Here is an 18,558-nt window from a genome sequence, read left to right as displayed (position 1 = left end):
TTATCTTTGTTTGCATGTGACTTGATGTTATGTATAAAGAATCCCAAGTAATACACACACACACACACACACACACACACACAACTATGAGGACTATTAAACAAATTGAGCAAAGTTTTTGACACAAGATCAACAACAAAAATCAGACATATTTCTGTATACTAGTAATGAACAATCTGAAAAGGAACTTAAGAAAATTTTACTTACAAAAGCATCCAAAACAATAAAATGCCGAGGACTAGATTTCACCAAGGAGATGAGAGATGGGTGTCCTGAAAACTATAAACATTGCTGAAAGAAATAAGACCTACATTAGTGGAAAGACATCCTGGATTAGAATTCATGGATTAGAATACCTGTTAAAACTTGTTACAGGGGGCGCCTGGGTGGCTCAGTGGGTTAAGCCGCTGCCTTCGGCTCAGGTCATGATCTCAGGGTCCTGGGATTGAGTCCCACATCGGACTCTCTGCTCAGCAGGGAGCCTGCTTCCTCCTCTCTCTCTGCCTGCCTCTCTGCCTACTTGTGATCTCTCTCTGTCAAATAAATAAATAAAATCTTAAAAAAAAAAAAAAAACTTGTTACAGGGGTGCCTTGCTGGCTCAGTTAAGTGACTGACTTTAGCTCAGATTATGATACCGGGATCTTGGGATTGGACTCTGCATCAGGCTCTGCATTCAATAAGGAGTCTGCTTGTCCCTCTGGCCCTACCCCTGCTTGTATCTCTGTCTCTGTCTCAAATAAGAAGAGAGAATCTTAAAACAAACAAACAAACAAACAAACAAAAACCCAAAAAACAGTTGTTACAAAGACTACCCAAAGTGATCTAGAAATTCATTGCAATCCCTATCCAAATTTAGAGAAAAATTTTTCTTTTTTTATAAAAAGAAATTGCGATGCCTGGGTGGCACAGTCATTAAATGTCTGCCTTGAGCTCAGGGTATGATCTCAGGGTCCTGAGATTGAGCCCCGTATCAGGCTCCCTGCTTGGCAGGAAGCCTGCTTCTCCCTCTCTCACATCCCTTGTTTGTGTTCCCTCTCTCACTGTCTCTCTCTCTGTCAAATAAATAAAATCTTTAAAAAAAAAAAACAAAGAAACTAAAAAATAGATTCTCAAATTCATGTGGATGTGCAAAAGGCCTTGAGTAGCCAAAACAATATTGAATGTGAAGAACAGACTTGGAAAACTTGTACTTTCTGACTTCAGAACTTACTACAGAGATATTGTAATAAAAACTGTGGTACTGACATAAGGATACACATAGACAAAGAATATAATTGAAATTCTAGGGATAAAACCAAATTAAGTATGGCTAATTGATTTTCAACGAGAATGTAAGACCATTTAGTTGGGGCAAGAATAGTCTTTTCATCATATGGCTCTAGGATTACTTGATATCTACATGCAGAGAATAACTCAGATGCCCACCTTACACTGTATTCAAAAATTAACTCACAATGGATCAACATCCTAAATATAAAAGCTAGAATTCTTAGAAGAAAACACAGGGGTAAATGTTCATGACCTTGACCTCAGCAATAGATTCTTATGTATGACACCAAAAGCACAGGCAACAAAAGGGAAAAGCAGATTAATTAGATCTCATTAAATGAAAACATTTGTGAGTCTTAGGGAACTATCATGAGAGTGAAAAGAGAAGCCACAGAAAGGAAGAAAATATTTGCACATCATGAATCTGATAGTTAATATGCAGACTATACCAAGAAGCTCCCACAACTCAACAATAACATCAACAACAAAATAACCCAATTAAAAAATACCCAAAGGAGGCGCCTGGGTGGCTCAGTGGGTTAAGCCGCTGCCTTCGGCTCAGGTCATGATCCCAGGGTCCTGGGATCGAGCCCCACATCGGGCTCTCTGCTCAGCAGGGAGCCTGCTTCCTCCTCTCTCTCTGCCTGCCTCTCTGCCTGTTTGTGATCTCTCTCTGTCAAATAAATAAATAAAATCTTTAAAAAAAAATACCCAAAGGACTTGAGTAGACATTTCTCCAAAGAAGATAAGCAAATGACCAATAAGCACATTAAAAGATGTTCAAAATCACTAGTCATTAGAATGAGAAATGCAAATCAAACTCACAATAATACACAACTCCACATCCTAATTATTACAGTCATTATAAAAACAAAAACTGTGAAATGGAGACAAGTGTTGGTGCTGTGGATGTGAATAAATTAGAACTCTTGTGCATTGTTGGTGTGAATGTAAAATTACGGAGCCACTCTAGAACACATCTCAAAAAGTTAAATGTAGAATTGCCATACGATCCAGCAATTCCACTTCCAAGTGTATACGCGAAAGAATCAGAAATAGGGACTCAAACAGATTCTTGTACACCAGTGTTCACAGCACCATTGTTCACAGTAGCCAAAAGGTGGAAGCAAATCATGTGTCCATTGGCTGATGAATGGATAAAGAAAATGTGTCTATATGTAAAATGGAATATTATTCAGCCTTTAAAAAGAATGAAATTGTGATACACACTAATGTGGATAAACCTTGAACACATTATGCCAAGTGAAATAAACCAGGTATAAAAGGGCAAATATTGTATAGCTTTATCTGCATAAAGTAGTTAGAAGAGGAAAATTTATACAGACAGGAAGTAGAATTGAGTTTTCTGGGGGATGTGGGGAGAGGAGAATGTGAGGTTACTGTTTGTTGGGTTCAGAGCTTCTGTTTGGGAGGATGAAATAGTTCTGGAAATAGATGGTAGTGATGGTTGCACAATATTGTGAATGCACTTAATTCCACTGAATTGATTGTATATCTAAAAATGGTTAAATAGGGTAATTTTCATGTTATGTATATATCTTACAATAAGTAGAAACAAATGTTATAAATACTCAAAACTAACCCCCTCCTCACTGAATTTTACATTTTATTTTATTTATTTATTTTTTTAATTTTACATTTTAAAATGACAAATTTAATGGTACATGAATTATACCTCAATTTAGAAAATTAATGAGCTGACCTTTTGGAAAAGAGGAACAGAATAAAATCAAAAATAAGGAAAAAGGAAGGAAACGTAGGAGAATAAAGGAAAATAGAAAAAAGGAAATAATAAAGGTAGGGACAAAAATTAATGAAATAGAAAGCAAAGATTCAAGAGAAAGTATTAACGACGCCACAGTTAGAGCTTAGGAAACAATTATGAAATAGCTTTGTTCATGAGACAAGACAAATGGAAGCCCTGAATCATGTTAGGGTTTTTTTTTTTTTAAGATTTTTTATTTATCCATTTGATAGAGAAAGAAAGCAAGAGTACAAACAGGGGGACAGCAGGCAGAGGGAGAAGCAGGTTCTTCGCTGAGCAGGGAGCCCTATTTGGGGCTTGAACTCTGGGATCATGACCTGAGCCAAAGGGAGACGCCTGATTGATGGAGCCCCCAGGTGCCCCTCATGTCAGGTATTTAAAAGGAAAATTACAGATACAGTAGATGTCAGTAATATAATAATTTTATGCTAATGAATTTGAAAACCTAGCTGAAATAAGATATTCTAGAAAAAATTTACAAAACTGATTTTCAATAAAAAAGCAAAAACTTGAAATAAACTTTGTATGTCCTTATATTTCCTTTAATGGCTATAAAGTATTGAATTAGTAGTTAAAACTTTACCCCCGAGGGCGCCTGGGTGGCTCAGTGGGTTAAGCCTCTGCCTTGGGCTCAGGTCATGATCCCAGCGTCCTGGGATTGAGCTCCGCATCGGGCTCTCTGCTCAGCAGGGAGCCAGCTTCCTCCTCTCTCTCTCTCTCTCTCTCTCTCTCTGCCTGCCTCTCTGCCTACTTGTGATCTCTGTCTGTCAAATAAATAAATAAATTCTTTAAAACAAAACAAAACAAAAAACCAAAACTTTACCCCCGAAAACTACGAACTAACCCAGACTAGCTAGTTTTACCTTCATGGAAGATACCATTCTAAACATATACAGTGCTTACAGTGATTAGATAAATGAGTATATCTGCCTTGCCCACAGACAGTTCATCTTGTGCGGCTAGTATAACTTCCATGCCAAACTAGACAAATATGAGAAAGAAAAATGACACCAAATTATATGAACATTAACACAAAAATCCCAAAGAGAAAATTAAGAAACTGAATTAGAAAATGGAAGAAAAAGAGTATATATATATATCATTGCCAAGTTTTTCAGAAATTCAAGTATTAGAAAAATCCACATATTTTATTAACCAGCTTAAAATATTAAAGGAGAAAAAAACAGCCCATCAGATAGTTTCAAGAGAGGCAGGAAAAAATATATATCATGAATATCCACTAAGATAAAAACTTAGCAGGGCACCTGGGTGGCTCAGTTGGTTAAGGATATGCCTTTAGCTCAGGTCATGATCTTAGGGTCCTGGGATGGAGCCCCATGTGGGGCCCTGAGCTCAGCAGGAGTCTGCTTCTCCCTCTGCCCCTTTTCCCCACTCATGCACTCTCTCTAATAAATACATTTTTAAAAATCTAAAAAACAGGGAGACAAAAGTTTAGCAAACTAGGAATAGAAAGGATTTATTTTTAACCCAATTAAGGGTATCTATGTAAAACTTGTATCAAAATTAACACAGTGATGAAACTTTAGCAGTATTCTCTTTCAAAGTTCAGAAAAATAATGTCATTTCTGCATAGAACCCTCAAAAGAATCTGAAAAAATTGTTAACTAATAAAGTTAATACTAATTAATAAAGTTATTATAAATCCCAGCAAGTTTGCTGGTTATATGATTAATAAATAAAATTAATTACATTTAATATATCAGTTATAAAACAGCACTTCTAATGGAATATGAAAAGTACTTTGACAAAAGATTTAATAAAATCTAATAAATCAAAAAAAGATGTGTGATTTTTTTTTTTAAAGATTTTATTTATTTATTTGACAGAGATCACAAGTAGGCAGAGAGACAGGCAGAGAGAGAGAGGAGAAAGCAGGCTCCCTGCTCAGCAGAGAGCCCGATGCGGGGCTCGATCCCAGGACCCTGGGATCATGACCCGAGCCGAAGGCAGAGGCTTTAACCCACTGAGCCACCCAGGCGCCCCAAGATGTGTGATTTTTTAAAAAGATTTTATTTATTTGAGGGAAAGACAGCAAGCAAGAGCACAAGAAGGGGGAAGGACAGAGGGAGAAGCAGACTCCCCGCTGAGCAGGGATCCCAGCATGGGGCTTGATCCCAGGACACCAGGATCATGACTTGAGGTAAAGGCAGACACTTAACCAACTGAGCCCTCCCGACGCCCCAGATTTGTGTGATCTTTTAGGAGAAAATAATTCAAATATGTGAAGGTTTAGCTGATGCTAAAATTTAGGGAAAAGAATGAAAGAGAATAAGCAAACGAGATGACTTTGAAAGTTTAAAGGGGAGAGAAGGCTAGACTTAACCAGATAAGCAGACTGTAGGGCTTTCGTAATGAAGGCAGGGTAGAGGCCAGGGCAACAGGCAAGAGGGAAACAGATCCTGGTCTGGACAGAGAACCCTGCACCTGTCAGGGGGCGCTGTGGGCTGGTGCCAAAAGGGCACCTTCTGCAGGAAACAATACTGGGACCATTGGTCGTAGGTATGGAGAGAGCATGTTACTGGATCTCTGCTTCATGGCAGACACGACTGGGTTAAAGACCCAACCTGAAAAGTGACACTTCAAAATGTTTAGAGAAAATATAGAATATTTACACAATCTCAGGAGGGGATGGTTTCTTAAAATACAAACTCTGTAAGTCATGAAAAACAAACTCTGTAAGTCATGAAAACACAGTTTGGTTCCTTTGATTCCATTAAGATTTTAAACTTCTGTTCATCAAAAGATCATTGAAAACGTGAAACTATAAGTCAGTGGAGGAGAAGATATTTGCAACACTTCTAACAGGTAAAGAATCAGGATTCAAAATATCTGGAAAAATTCATTCTTTTGCAGAGCACTAAGAAAAAAACAAAACAATCCAGCTGAGAATTTGGCAAAAGATAAGAAATGGGCAGTTTACAATTAAGTGTATAAGAAGATGTCCAGCTTCATTAATTATAGAAAGTACATAAAAAGATACCATTGCATATTCATCAGACTGACAAAAATGGAGAAGTTCTACAGTGGGAATCATTGGTAAGCATGTGAAGCAGTAGGAACATTGTGGGATTAAAAGTTAAAACACTTCTCACCTTGCAGTCACGTTGAAGGTGCTCTTACCTTACAACTCCCTAATTCCACTCCTGTGTCTGTACCCAAGGGAAGCTTTACACATGGATATGTGTAAATATATATGTGATATATACCAATTACTCACCCTTTTTGTACTGTTGTGCTGTTGCAATAGTAAAATTTACCAACAAGCCAAATATCCCCAATGGGTAACTAGATAAATATAGTATTTTCATGAGTGGTATCGCTACATAGTAGTAAAACCACTAGGTTTTGCGTAAACTAGTTTTACACATATCAACATAGATGAATCTCATAGTGTTATTTTTAGAGAGATTTATCCATTTTAGGGGCACTTGAGTGGCTGAGTCACTTAAGTGTCTGCCTTTGGCTCAGGTCATGATCCCAGAGTCCTGGGATTGAGTCCCGTGTCAGGCTTCCTGCTCAGTGTGGTGGCCTGTTTCTCCTTCTCCTTGCTTGTGCTATCTCTCTCTCTCTCTCAAATAAATAAATATAATCTTTAAAAAAATTATTCATTTTCGGGAGAGAGAGAGTAAGTGCATGTGTGTGTGTGTGTGTGTGTGTGTGTGTGTGTGTGTGTGTATGAGGGGGTCCTTGATCTCACAACTCTAAGATCATGACCTGAGCTCAAATCAAGAGTCAGATGCTTAACTGACTGAGCCACTCAGGTGTTCCAACATAATTTTAAATGGAAAAAACTCAACAAATTGCCAAGAGCACTTCAGTGTAACATTATGCTGTTTGTTGTGATGTCTTAAAAAATGCAAAAGAATGCCAGGTACTTTTGGGGATACATATGGTCCCTGAGGGCTACACAGGAGGCTGCCTGCAATGGTAATAATATTTTATTTCTTAAGCTGGGTGGTGGTGTGTGGCTGTTCATTATATTCTTTATGTCTTTTTGTGTATTTTAAATAGTAGGTAGTAGTTAAAAAATAACAATGTATATAAATAGTTGCCAGTTGGGGGGCCACAAACATAAGTAGGCAGGACAAATAAAAATCCCAGCTGCCCTAATATTATCGGAATGGATAGTTGTGGCCTCAGTTACATCTTCCAGTGGCAGCATCTGACATATATTTAAAAGGTGCTCTATCTCAAAAGCCTTCCTGTTTCTCTCCAGAAACTCTCTCCAGCCCATTTCAGTGCATCCCAAACTCATCCCAGGGAAAGCATCACTGCTGACCCAGTTGCTCTGTCTCAAGCCCTAGAATCTTCCCTGGCCTCCTGTCTTCCCTGTGCACTCCGAACTCCAGCAGCAAGTCCTGACTTGGCAGCCTACAAAAGACAGGCTTTTCCCTCTTCCCTTTGATGCCACACCATCCCCAGTCCAGTCTGGTCTAACCTCCCCTCTAGCTGGTTAGAGAGAACTCCTGTTCTCTGATTCTTCCTCCCTAAGCACCCCCCCCACCCCACTCACCCTTTTCATCAGCTCGCTTTTCCATGGAGATCTCTTAAAAATATAAATTATCACTCCCTTGTTCAGAATCCTCCAAGGTGGAGGTTAAAATTCAAAGCTCTCACCAGGCCTACCCTCTGTGGCCTGCCCCTTCAATGGCATCTCCCACCCTCCTCACCCCTTTCTGTTCTAGCCACGTGGATCTTGCTGTTCTTTGAGCAAACCCTTTCTCACCTGAAGGCCCTTGTACTTGCTGTTTGGGAACTTTGTCCCAGATTTTAGCACGGCTCCTTTCCAAGGCCTCCACTCACCACCTTTTCTAAAATAGCTGCCACGACTCTCCCCCAACTGTTCTAAAACAATTAACTGATTTTCAGTATTTGTGAAGAATGGATAAATATTAATAGATATTTGAGTATTTCATCTCTGTTCCTAAAAGTTTGGAAATTCAGGTTGGCCAGAAAACTCTTGGGATCTTTTCTTTGGGAAAGCTTACATTCAGGTTACCTCACATGTGCAGTTGACTTAGACTGGGGTCTAGGTGGTCATTCTGTCTTCCAGTCAGTCTGTCGTTCTCAAGCCCCCTGGGTGTGACCTAGCCCCAGTTTCGGGCTGCAGGGAGGGAAGCTGCAGAACGGGAAGAGAATAGGGCCCACCGTGTGTCTGCTGTGTGCCTGCAGCTCTGCCTGGGTTTCTCTGTCACGTGGTTGACCGAGGCGTACCCTCCGTCTGCCGAGATGCACACAGCCGGTTGGGCCCCTCCTGCAGGGAGAGGGAGGGACGATGGGGCTCTGCCTCTTGGCCTGACCCTCTGATCTTCGGCACCCCCCCAACAGGTCTCCGAGCTGATCTTTGTGTCCATCTATAGCTCCGAGTTCTGCATGAAGCTCTATGTGGACCCCATCAACTACTGGAAGGACGGCTACAACCTGCTGGATGTCATCATTATCGTCACTATCTTCATCCCCTACGGGCTGCACAGATTCAAGGGCAAGCACTACCCCTACCTCAACATTGCTGACGGCATGCAGTCCCTGCGCATCCTCAAGCTCATCACCTACAGCCGTGGCATCCGGGTGAGTGACCTGGGGCTGCTGTGGGCTGGAGGCGCCGGCCGTGGGGCCTGTCTGCCCACCAGCCCCCGAGGAAATAATCCGTCTCCCCCGACCATCCGGTTATGGAGCCCTACTGTAGGGCAGGTCGCTCCTCACCCATGTTACCTCATTTCATTCTAAAACAACTGCGGAAGAGTGTCCTTAGCTCTGTGTCACAGGTGAAGAAATCGAGACCCACGGTCACGCAGCAGTTAAATATCACAGCCGAGATTTGAAAGGTGTGGCTGACTCCAGAGGCCACGCTAACTTTTCCTTTCTCCCATGCTACCAAAGGGACAGACTTGCTTACGGTACAGGCCCTTCGAGCTGCATTCCCAGGAGTCTCCGGCGCCTTGGTGGCATGGGCCACTCAATTCCAATTGTGTGCTTTCCCCATACAGCTAAAAATCTGCTGCTTCTCCTGACGGAAATAGTAGCATTACTTTGTTCAGGCTGCTCCAGGAATGGGGCTCCTGCTAGAAGTCATGGGGTGACCAGTCTTTGTTTGGCTTGGAAGGTTTCATAGCTGACCCAGCCCGCCCTGAAGCATCCATCCCAGGCACAGTATGTTTGCCGTGGCTCTGTGCCCCGTGTCTGTGCTTCTCCAGGAAGGGGCGGCCTTGGCTGCATTTGACCAGCTTGGGTATGTGTTGGCCTGTTTTGCTGAGAGATTGCCCAGCCGGGCGTCTGTCTGGAACCTGGGCCCTATACTTAGCAGCCCCAGGCCTGGGGGACAAGACGAAGACTGCATTGAAGAGTTCCCCTTGGCACAGACCCCCGTTCATTCATTGTATGCTCTCATGTGGTCACTTGGCCCCTGGAGCGCCTCCCAAACAGGCCTCCTGCCTTCCCCTTCATGGTGAGACTCCTGGAGAGAGGGGGGCGTAACTCCTACTCCCCACTTCCTTACTTGTCATTTGTACCCTGGCTTCTTCCCTCCATAGGAACTGGCCTCTCTGAGGTAGTCAGCAACCTCCTCGTCACCAGGTCCCCTGGCCAGTCCCACTGGCACCCTGTCACTGCCCTTTCTTGGGGTTCCTCCAGCCTCTTGAGCTTAACGTTTTGGGTGCATGCGTTTTCTCAAGACTGTACCCCACGTTCTTCTCACCTGCACCCCATTCTGCGTACCCTCTTGGGTGATCTTTCCTACGTTTCAGGGATCATCACCTGCCCACGCTTCTCTCTGACCTTCAGACGCATGGCCTCCTGGACGTCTCTTGTGCTCCTCAAACCCAGGCCATCTGAGCTGTATGTCATCGCTTTCCCCCACCCTCACATCCCCAGACCCTGGCCCATCCTTCTGTGTTGTGTCTTTACATAACAGCCAGGTTGTAAATTTGAGTGTCAGCATTGACGCCTCTGTCTCAAAGTCCTGTTGCGTGACCTGCTACGTAGTTCATGACCAGTCCTCATCTTTTCTCCATCACCACCCAACTTCGTCAGGATTCCTGCGCTGGCTTCCCACACTCCTTAGATAGCCCTGGGGCAAAAATGCCCCCGCACCAGCTGGGGGAGAATCTTGTTTTTTAATTTTAATTTTTCAATTAACATAGAATGTATTATTTGCTTCAGGTGTACAGGTCTGTGATTCATCAGTATTACATAATTCACAGCACTCACCATAGCACATACCCTTCCAATGTCCGTCATGCAGCCACCCCATCCCTCCCACCCTGCTCCCCTCCAGCAACTCTCAGTTTATTTTCTGAGATTAAAAGTCTCTTTTGGTTTGTCTCCCTCTCTGGTTTTGACTCATTTCACTTTTCCCCTTGTATCTTGTTTCTCAAATTCCTCATATCAAGGAGATCATATGATAATTGTCTTTCTCTGATTGACTTATTTCGCTTAGCGTAATACACTCAAGTTCCATCCACGTCATTGCAAATGACAAGATTTCATTTCTTTTGATGGCTGCATAGTATTCCATTGTGTATATATACCACATCTTTTTTTTTTTTTTAAAGATTTTATTTATCAGAGAGAGGGAGAGAGCAAGCACAGGCAGGCAGAATGGCAGGCAGAGGCAGAGGGAGAAGCAGGCTCCCTGCAGAGCAAGGAGCCCGATGTGGGACTCCATCCCAGGACGCTGGGATCATGACCTGAGCCGAAGGCAGCTGCTTAACCAACTGAGCCACCCAGGCATCCCTATACCACATCTTCTTTATCCATTCACCTGTTGATGGACATCTAGGCTCTTTCCGTAGTTTGGCTATTGTGGACATTGCTGCTATAAACATTCGGGTGCATGTGCCCCTTTGGATCACTATGTTTGTATCTTTAGAGTAAATACCCAGTAGTGCAATTGCTGGGTCCTAGGGTAGCTCTATTTTCAACTTTCTGAGGAACCTCCATGCTGTTTTCCAGAGTGGCTGCGCCAGCTTGCATTCCCACCAACAGTGTAGGAGGGTTCCCCTTTCTCTGCATCCTCACCAACACCTGTCGTTTCTTGACTGGTTAATTTTAGCCATTCTGACTGGCGTGAGGTGGTATCTCATTGTAGTTTTGGTTTGTATTTCCCTGACGCCAAGTGATGGTGAGCACTTGCTGGGGAGAGTCTTCAAAGGGTACCTCAAATCACGGCAGCCTTCCTTTCAAACCCGAGAGTGGCTCTCCTTATTTGTAGGCTAGAAATAGACCCTATAATGTATCCTAGGAGCGGGGGAAGGGAGCATCAGAGGTGCCAGGCACTGGAGTCTGTGGCTGGTAGGGATGGTGGTAAGGCTGGGAGGTGGATGCTGGGTGATAGGCACGTCAGACCGAGGGACAGTCAGACAGTTGGAAGCATGGCTACTTTTTGCAGGTGTTGGGCACCAAGGGAGCAGGAGCCGAAAGTGGTGTAGGGGTCAATGGGGATGAAGGAGTTAAGGGACAAAGAGGCTGGGGGTTGGTGACAGCCTCCCGGTGCTGGTCTCCTGCTCCCTGGAGCGCCTCACTCTCCACACATCTGGGCTTGGGCAGGCCTCATCTGTGGACTATATCCCAGGGCAGCATTTCTCACGAGATCTTGTCTCTTCCCTTTTTAAGTAGTTCTTGGGGAAGAAGCTCTGTCTCTGTCTCACAGGGAGGGAGACAGTTTTGTACCTCTCGCCTCTGGAATTAATCCCAGACACTGATTTTCTTCCCCCAGGTAGAGGGATGTGTTCCCCTCTGTAGGCGGCTATCCAGCCCGTCCATGTGGAAGGCAGCGCCAGGGCTCTCCCCTTGTCTTTCTGCTTCCCAAGTTACCCCAGACTAACACTTCACTGTCCCGGGGCGCAGCTCTCTCAAGTGCCTCCATTCCTAGTGTGAAGCCAGTAAACAGCTTCTTGACCTGCAAGGGGGGGCCTTGAGGTGAAGAGCTACACGGCAAAGGGCTTGGGAGTTGGTCCTAGCTCTGTCGCTGTTTTGGCCAAGAATTTTTGCTTTTCTGAGCCTTTGCTTCCTCATCTCAAAACATGACAAGTGATAATGCCCACTTGCCTTGAAATAATGTCTGGGGCAGCATCTAGGTAGGTGACCATGTCTTGAGCACCAAGTGTATGCAAGACAGGGGTGTGGAGAATGAATGACGAAGAGCCATATGCTGTGCTCCCCAGGAGTGGTAAACATAGTGGGAGGCAAGACATATGAGCACTTTCTAGAGGAAGACTGAGGTCATGGGATGGAGACCTGTCTGTGGAGTAGGACCCAGAAAGAACAGGAAGCAATATTTCTCTGAGCCTTCATCATTCCCACTCCCAGGGTAGCTGAGGAACCTCCATGCTGTTTTCCAGAGTGGCTGCGCCAGCTTGCATTCCCACCAACAGTGTAGAAGGGTTCCCCTTTCTCCGCATCCTCACCAACACCTGTCGTTTCTTGACTGGTTAATTTTGGCCATTCTGACTGGCGTGAGGTGGTATCTCATTGTAGAGATACCACAGGGAGTTTCTGTGCTTGGCAGAGCACACAGGGCTGGCTCTTAGCTGAGAGGCACAGTGGGACAACTTGGAATGACCACAGAGGCAGGCTGGGACTCAAGTGGAGTTGCCAGTGGTGCTGATGGGGAGACACCCAGGCCTGAGGACCATCTCCCCATGGGAGACTGAGGGCAGAGGTCAGGTACTGCTCAAGCACTACTGGATTGGTCCAGCCCTCAGTCTGGGTACAGTTCCCATTCATCCACCTGTCCATCCATCTGTCCATCCACCCACCCAACCATCCATCTACCCATCCATCCACCCATCCCCCCCCACCCATCCACCCACCCACCTACCCACCCATCCATCCATCCATCCATCCATCCACCCCCCTCCGTCTGTCCATCCATCTATCCACCACTTGTCCATCTATCCACCCACCCACCCATCCATCCACCCACCCACCTAACCACCCATCCACCCATCTACCCATCCATCCATCCCATCTACCCATCCATCCATCCATCTATCCACCCATCCATCCCTCCATCCATCCACCTACCCATCCGTCTGTCCATCCATCCATTCACCCATCTATCTATCCATCCATCTATCCATCCATCCCTTTATGGGGCCTGGCACTGGATGCTGGGACCAGCTGGGGTCTGGGCAGACTGGACCTGTCCGCTGAGCCCCACTCAGCCTGGCAGCCTGGCCTAGCCCCCGTGCCTCTGCCTTGCAGACCCTCATCACTGCCGTGGGGCAGACAGCCTACATCGTGGCCTCCGTGCTCATCCTGTTCTTCGTCCTCATGTTCATCTTCGCTATCTTGGGCTTCTGCCTATTTGGAACTCCAGACAGGGGTGACCTGAATAACTGGGGGAACCTGGCTGTGGCCTTCTTCACTCTCTTCAGCTTGGCCACGGTACTGTGGGAACAGGGGTTGGGGAAGTGGCCTTAGGAAGGGGGTGCCAGCTGGTGTGGGTGTGTGGACAGCTTGGGCCTCACATGGGATCGTCCTCATGTTCAGGTACTTAGCTGGGCTGGCCTTCCAGAGCTAAGCAGATGCCAGGGCCCTGGCCAGGGGTCCATTCCTCTCTCTGATCTTGTGGCTCCCTAAAGCATTCCCATTTGACCCACAGGGTTATAAAAACTTTCAAGGAGTTCTCAAAAGATAATTCATTTGGATCAAGTTTACTTTAGAAATGAAAGCCATATCACGTAGCCTTTCTGGGACTAGGCTGTCACAACTCCACCCAAAATCGGTCTGCAGTGCCCAAGTCCAGAAGGGTAGACTCTGGGGTCTTTGCATAGGAGGGCCTTGTAGAGAGGCAGTGTATTTCCTGGAAGGATGGGAGTCCTTTGGGAAAAGAGCCCCCAGGGCACCTTGGCTAGTAGCGTCTGTACCCCATGGAGCCTTGCGTCCCCAGCCACCATGCTTAGACCAGGGTCATTGGCTGGGGGTGGTGGTGTGGGGCTGATGTGAAGGCAGAGCCAGCCTCATCCTCAGTGGGGCCGGGGCTGCTGTAGCCCAGGGAATGGGGAGGCCTTCCCCGTGGGGCCTTGGCACTCGGCACACCATACCTTGCCCACGCAGGTCGATGGCTGGACAGACCTGCAGGAGCAGTTGGACAATCGCAACTTGGCTCTCAGCCGGACGTTCACCATCATCTTCATCTTGCTTGCCACCTTCATCTTCCTCAGTATGTTCGTGGGTGTGATGATCATTCACACTGAGGTGAGGCTGCGCTCATCAGGATGGCCGGGTTGGCACTCTCGTGGCAGGCAGAACCACAGGCCCCCATTTCCGGGGTGGGGGTGCGTGGGGAGGGGGTTCCGTGGGCCCTCCCTTGCCCAGCCCTGCTCTTCTCCCTGGGCCAGGGCATCTCCCTGCCTTGTGCTGGTGGTCAGCAGGACAGGGGCCTGAGGAGTCCTTGCAGCTGCGGATGGCAGCTTGAGTTAGGGGCCAGCCCTGTATGGTGTCACCCTTGCTGAGGAGCCACACGAGTCTAGGGAAGAAGAAAGACGGGGTGTGTGTGTGTGTGTGTGGTGAGAGCCTGTATCTTCCCCCTTTCTCCCTCCTCTCTAGGCCTCCTTTAAGAAGTTCAAGCTGGACCTGATGGCCGAGAGGCACATGGCGCTCATGGGAGAGAAGCAGGTGATTCTGAGGCGGCAGCAGGAAGAGGTCAGCAGGCTGATGCAGATGCAGGTAGGCTATCGCCAGGCTTGGTGGGGGGGCAGGCCCATGGACAAAGGGGGCTCTGGGGCCCATGCAGGCAGCAGGTGCTGTCAGCCCTCTCTGGTCTTAGGGAGGGCAGGTTCTGATGCCCTGTGTTTTCCACAGTTGGGCTTTATTCTCTGTATTTTTGTATCTCTCTGCACCTCTTAGTGAGTTGAGGACTATAGATATCGTTTCTCCCTTCTTCCTGGGCACAACTCCACTGCCAGGCCCTCTGTCTGGAATGCTCTTGTTACAGAGGCCCCCTGGCCGCTGGGCAGCCATAGGGGGCCCATCCACTGCGTTGGGCAAGGCCATGGAGGTCCTGACAGGTGCTCCTCAACTCCGGTTTTTCTCAGGTGGAACTAGGATGAGCACAGCAGGCTGGAGATCTTCCATCCAGAGGGGTATGCCTGTGAAAGCCTGGGGGCAAGCCTTCTTTTTTCAGCCTAAGCTCTCTGACCTCCTCAGGACAGGCACTGAGTGCTCTGCTGGGTCCTGAACCCCTGTTCCCCCTCCCCTCCCCCATGCAGCCAGTGCATCCCTCCTGAGCCCCTTCTCTGAGCTGGAGTCATCTGCTTGTCTTGACTGTGCCTGAGTTTGTGCAGGGCGGGGTGAGACCACGCCGAGCCACGCTCAGGCTCTCACTGGTTCCTTTCTGTGTCACCTGTCCTCATGTCAGTGATGGTGGCTCACGAGGCTGCTGCGGTCAGGGGGCTGAGACTTGGAGGGAGTCCAGCTGAAGCTGTGATTCGGCGCAGGGTCTCTCCTGGGGCTGGGGTCAGGCCTATGCCTGGGCCCCTCGTGAAGGGTCCCTGTGCCTTCCTCTTCACTGCCCTCTTTATGCTATCCTCTCTAGAAAAATGCTGACTACAAAAGTTTCAGTGAGCTGGTGGAGAACTTCAAGAGGACCCTGCAGCACACTGACCCCATGGTCCTGGATGATTTTGGCACCAGCCTGCCCTTCATCGATGTCTACTTGTCCACTCTGGACAACCAGGACGCTACGATCTACAAGTCAGTACCCGCCCCACTGCCCCTGATCCTGGGAGATGGGGCCTCTCCTAGTCCCTAAGCTTCCTCGGGCGGGGGGCGGGGTGGGGCACGGCAGGTGCCTTGGGAAAGCAAGGGGACGCTGCTCTGTCTGCGAGTGGTTGAACTGCAGCCCTTCCTGGGGCTGCTGGCCCCCATGTGTACATAGGCCTGTGGCTCAGAGGCCCCTGCTTCCCTGGCCCTCCCCAGCCTGCTCTCACTGGCCCTGCAGTGCTGGGCCCTGGACTCTTCAGGGCCTTCCTCACCACCACCTTTCCAGAAGTTAGCAAGGCAAGAGCTCAGGCTCCTGGCCTGGTGATGCCATGACATTCCTTTGTGACTCTGGGGACGTCTCTGCCCCTTTCCCACCTGTCACACAAGAGCCAATGCTACAAAAGCAGTGTGTGAGGCTTTGAGTTGGCCCAGTCCAGGGCTGTGCTCTGTGTGCATTAGCTGGAAGGAAACCTGGCCATCACTGAGCAGAAAGGCGGGGGCACAGCTGCTAAGGAGTCATGGTGAGCTCTTGAGTGAGGACAGGCACCAGTAGGCTGGCTTCATGACAGAAGCCCCCTGGAGGGCTTCATGGCCTGGAGGAACTCAAAGGAGGGGGTCAGGGAACCTCCACGCTTGGCTTAAGAGTGGGCCAGGCAGTGTCTTGTCACTGCCCCGTAGTCACCTCATTTATAGCCCAGGATCTGGCTTCTCCAACCTGACATATGTACTGAAATACCTTACTCGGAAGTCATGGGTTGAGCAGTGGACCTGGACCAGTTGGCCCGATCTGGCCTCTACAGCCCTTGCTCTTCCCTGCACCCACAACGACCAGGCAGGGGAATCCCGGGGGTGGGCATGCGGTGGGGTGGGGGGGCTCAAGGGGCATGGAGCCCACCCCAAGCCCAGGCCCTCCCCCCTGGCTCTACCTCCAGGCTTCAGGAGCTGTACTATGAGATCGCACACGTGTTGAGCCTGATGCTCGAAGACTTGCCGCAGAAGAAACGGTCCCAGACCTCCGAAAACTCTGAAGAGACATAGGGGACGTGGGCACCCAGACACCAAGGGGTCTTACAGGCTGTGACAGGCCCTCGTTCAACAAAGGCTTTTTGAACTGCCCTCTCTGAGTTGCTTAAGCTCATGGTACTGCCCTGCCGCAGGGGGTTGGGCCCCGGTAGGCGCCCATAAAGTCCAATTGCCCGGTCTGTTCCCCCCTCGGCTTGGGGGGTGGGGAGAGGATGCTCAGGACTTACCCTTGGCCAGACAGCTCATCCAGGGGCCAAGGAGGGTGGCTCTTTGTGGGTGCCCCACAGCAGGAAGAGTAGCATTTCTCTCTATGCACCTACTCCCGTGACGACCCTTGTTTGGAAGTTGGCTCTGTTTTTCTCTAGGCTGACGGTGGTTGTGATCCCTCAGTGGGTGCACGGGGGACCTCCCAGAGGGGTCAAAGGAGCAGCAGTATTGGGTTGTTGCCCCTTGTATGGTCAGTTAGGACTTTTCACTTGAAAGGTGGCCTCTTCTTTGTCCCTCCTGGCCACATGACTAGCAGAGTTGCCGCACTCCTGACGCTCCCTTGATCCAGCCGTGATTGAATTTTCTGAAGGCACAGGTGAGGCAGGGTTGGCTGACACCCCTTGTCCCTGACTGGCCAGGCTGGAGGGCCTGTGGTGCCCCTCTGCTCCCATTGCAGGGGGCTGTTCTCAAGGCCCATTACTTTAGCAGGCCCTGTCTGACAGAGGGAGAAGGGAGTCCTGGGCAGAGCTGGGGTGGGACACCAGCACATACAGTTGAGGGAAAAAATCCCCAGACCCACTGGGCAGTTGGGTCAGTGGAAAACACATGGGGTAAAACGGAGAGCGGTTGGACGAAGGGCCCCCTGCATGGACCCGTGGTCTGTGGGCATGGGTGACAGCTCCTCCAAGGCCATGGAACAAGTGCACTTGGAAACCTTTCCTCGTGGTTTTGTTCATGCATCCGACTACTATTTACGGAGCTGTGCCAGGTGCTGCGGTGCTGTCATGAAAAAACCCACAGTCCAGTCCTGGTCCTCTTGGGGGCCTCGGTAATCAGTAATCCAGCCAGACTGGATGTGAGACATTTCCTTGAGGAAGTGATGGTTGTTTGCCTGCAGAGAGCATGCGTCTTCTAAGAGAGTCAAATCATTGCCATTTGTAAATGTTCACACTCCCATCGTGTAAAGATGTGGAAGAGGCTTGCCTTGAAGAGTGAGACCTGCCACCATGCTATTGGGGAGCCCTCTGAGGGCGGGAGAGGTAGACTTGTTCTTTCTGGAGGTGCAGAAAACTTTATGCCAGTGCCCTTAGTGGAGAGGGAGGGTACTGAAGTATGCAGGACATGTGAACCCTCGTGGAGTGGGGAGCGGCCCAGGGCTTTATGTCTGCGGTGCCTGACCCTGAAGGCTGGGGGCTTCCATGGGCACTCTGGGGTTGTGGCCCTGCCTGTAGGACAGGCAGGCCTCAGGCCACAGCTCTGGTTCAGACCTGGGGCAAAGCAAACACAGCCTGCTGCTCACACTGCTGTGGACACTCTTGGCATTGCTGTGTGCCTGTGTTGCTCAGGAGAATATGAAAACACATTCCCCTGCTCTCAGCAGGAATCCCGAGAATTGCCTTAAGCCCCTGGAAGTGAACAAAAGACTAAAAAAAATTAGCCTCAGAGAGGTAAGTTGGAAAGTGCTCCGGTTTTGGAGCAGGGAGGTCTGGATTCCGTAATTGGGTGACCTTGGGCAAGGTGCCAAATCTTCTGAAAATGCAGCTCT

At 48.1% G+C, this 18,558-nt stretch overlaps 1 protein-coding gene across 4 annotated transcripts in view; it reads left to right on the top strand.

Moving 5' to 3' along the window:
* The window catches only part of CATSPER3 (cation channel sperm associated 3), a 30,852-nt gene extending 13,959 nt beyond the window's left edge, over positions 1-16,893 (top strand). For 2 of the 4 annotated variants that reach the window (XM_082725745.1, XM_082725746.1), the window contains exons 3-8: positions 8,406-8,645; positions 13,281-13,463; positions 14,136-14,276; positions 14,628-14,747; positions 15,616-15,773; positions 16,715-16,893. In XM_082725745.1, the coding sequence (XP_082581871.1) occupies positions 8,406-8,645; positions 13,281-13,463; positions 14,136-14,276; positions 14,628-14,747; positions 15,616-15,773; positions 16,715-16,820 (948 nt within the window). In that variant the 3' untranslated portion in view covers positions 16,821-16,893. The remainder of the gene's footprint in view (positions 1-8,405; positions 8,646-13,280; positions 13,464-14,135; positions 14,277-14,627; positions 14,748-15,615; positions 15,774-16,714) is intronic. The other 2 variants (XM_082725748.1, XM_082725747.1) reach the window with 2 other exon arrangements.
* Positions 16,894-18,558: the final 1,665 nt, after the last annotated feature.

The sequence above is a fragment of the Mustela nivalis genome (assembly GCF_964662115.1).
Source record: "Mustela nivalis genome assembly, chromosome: 3".
Taxonomy (NCBI): domain Eukaryota; kingdom Metazoa; phylum Chordata; class Mammalia; order Carnivora; family Mustelidae; genus Mustela; species Mustela nivalis.
The sequence above is the reverse complement of the archived record's forward strand: the minus strand, read 5'-3'. Positions and strand labels throughout refer to the sequence as shown.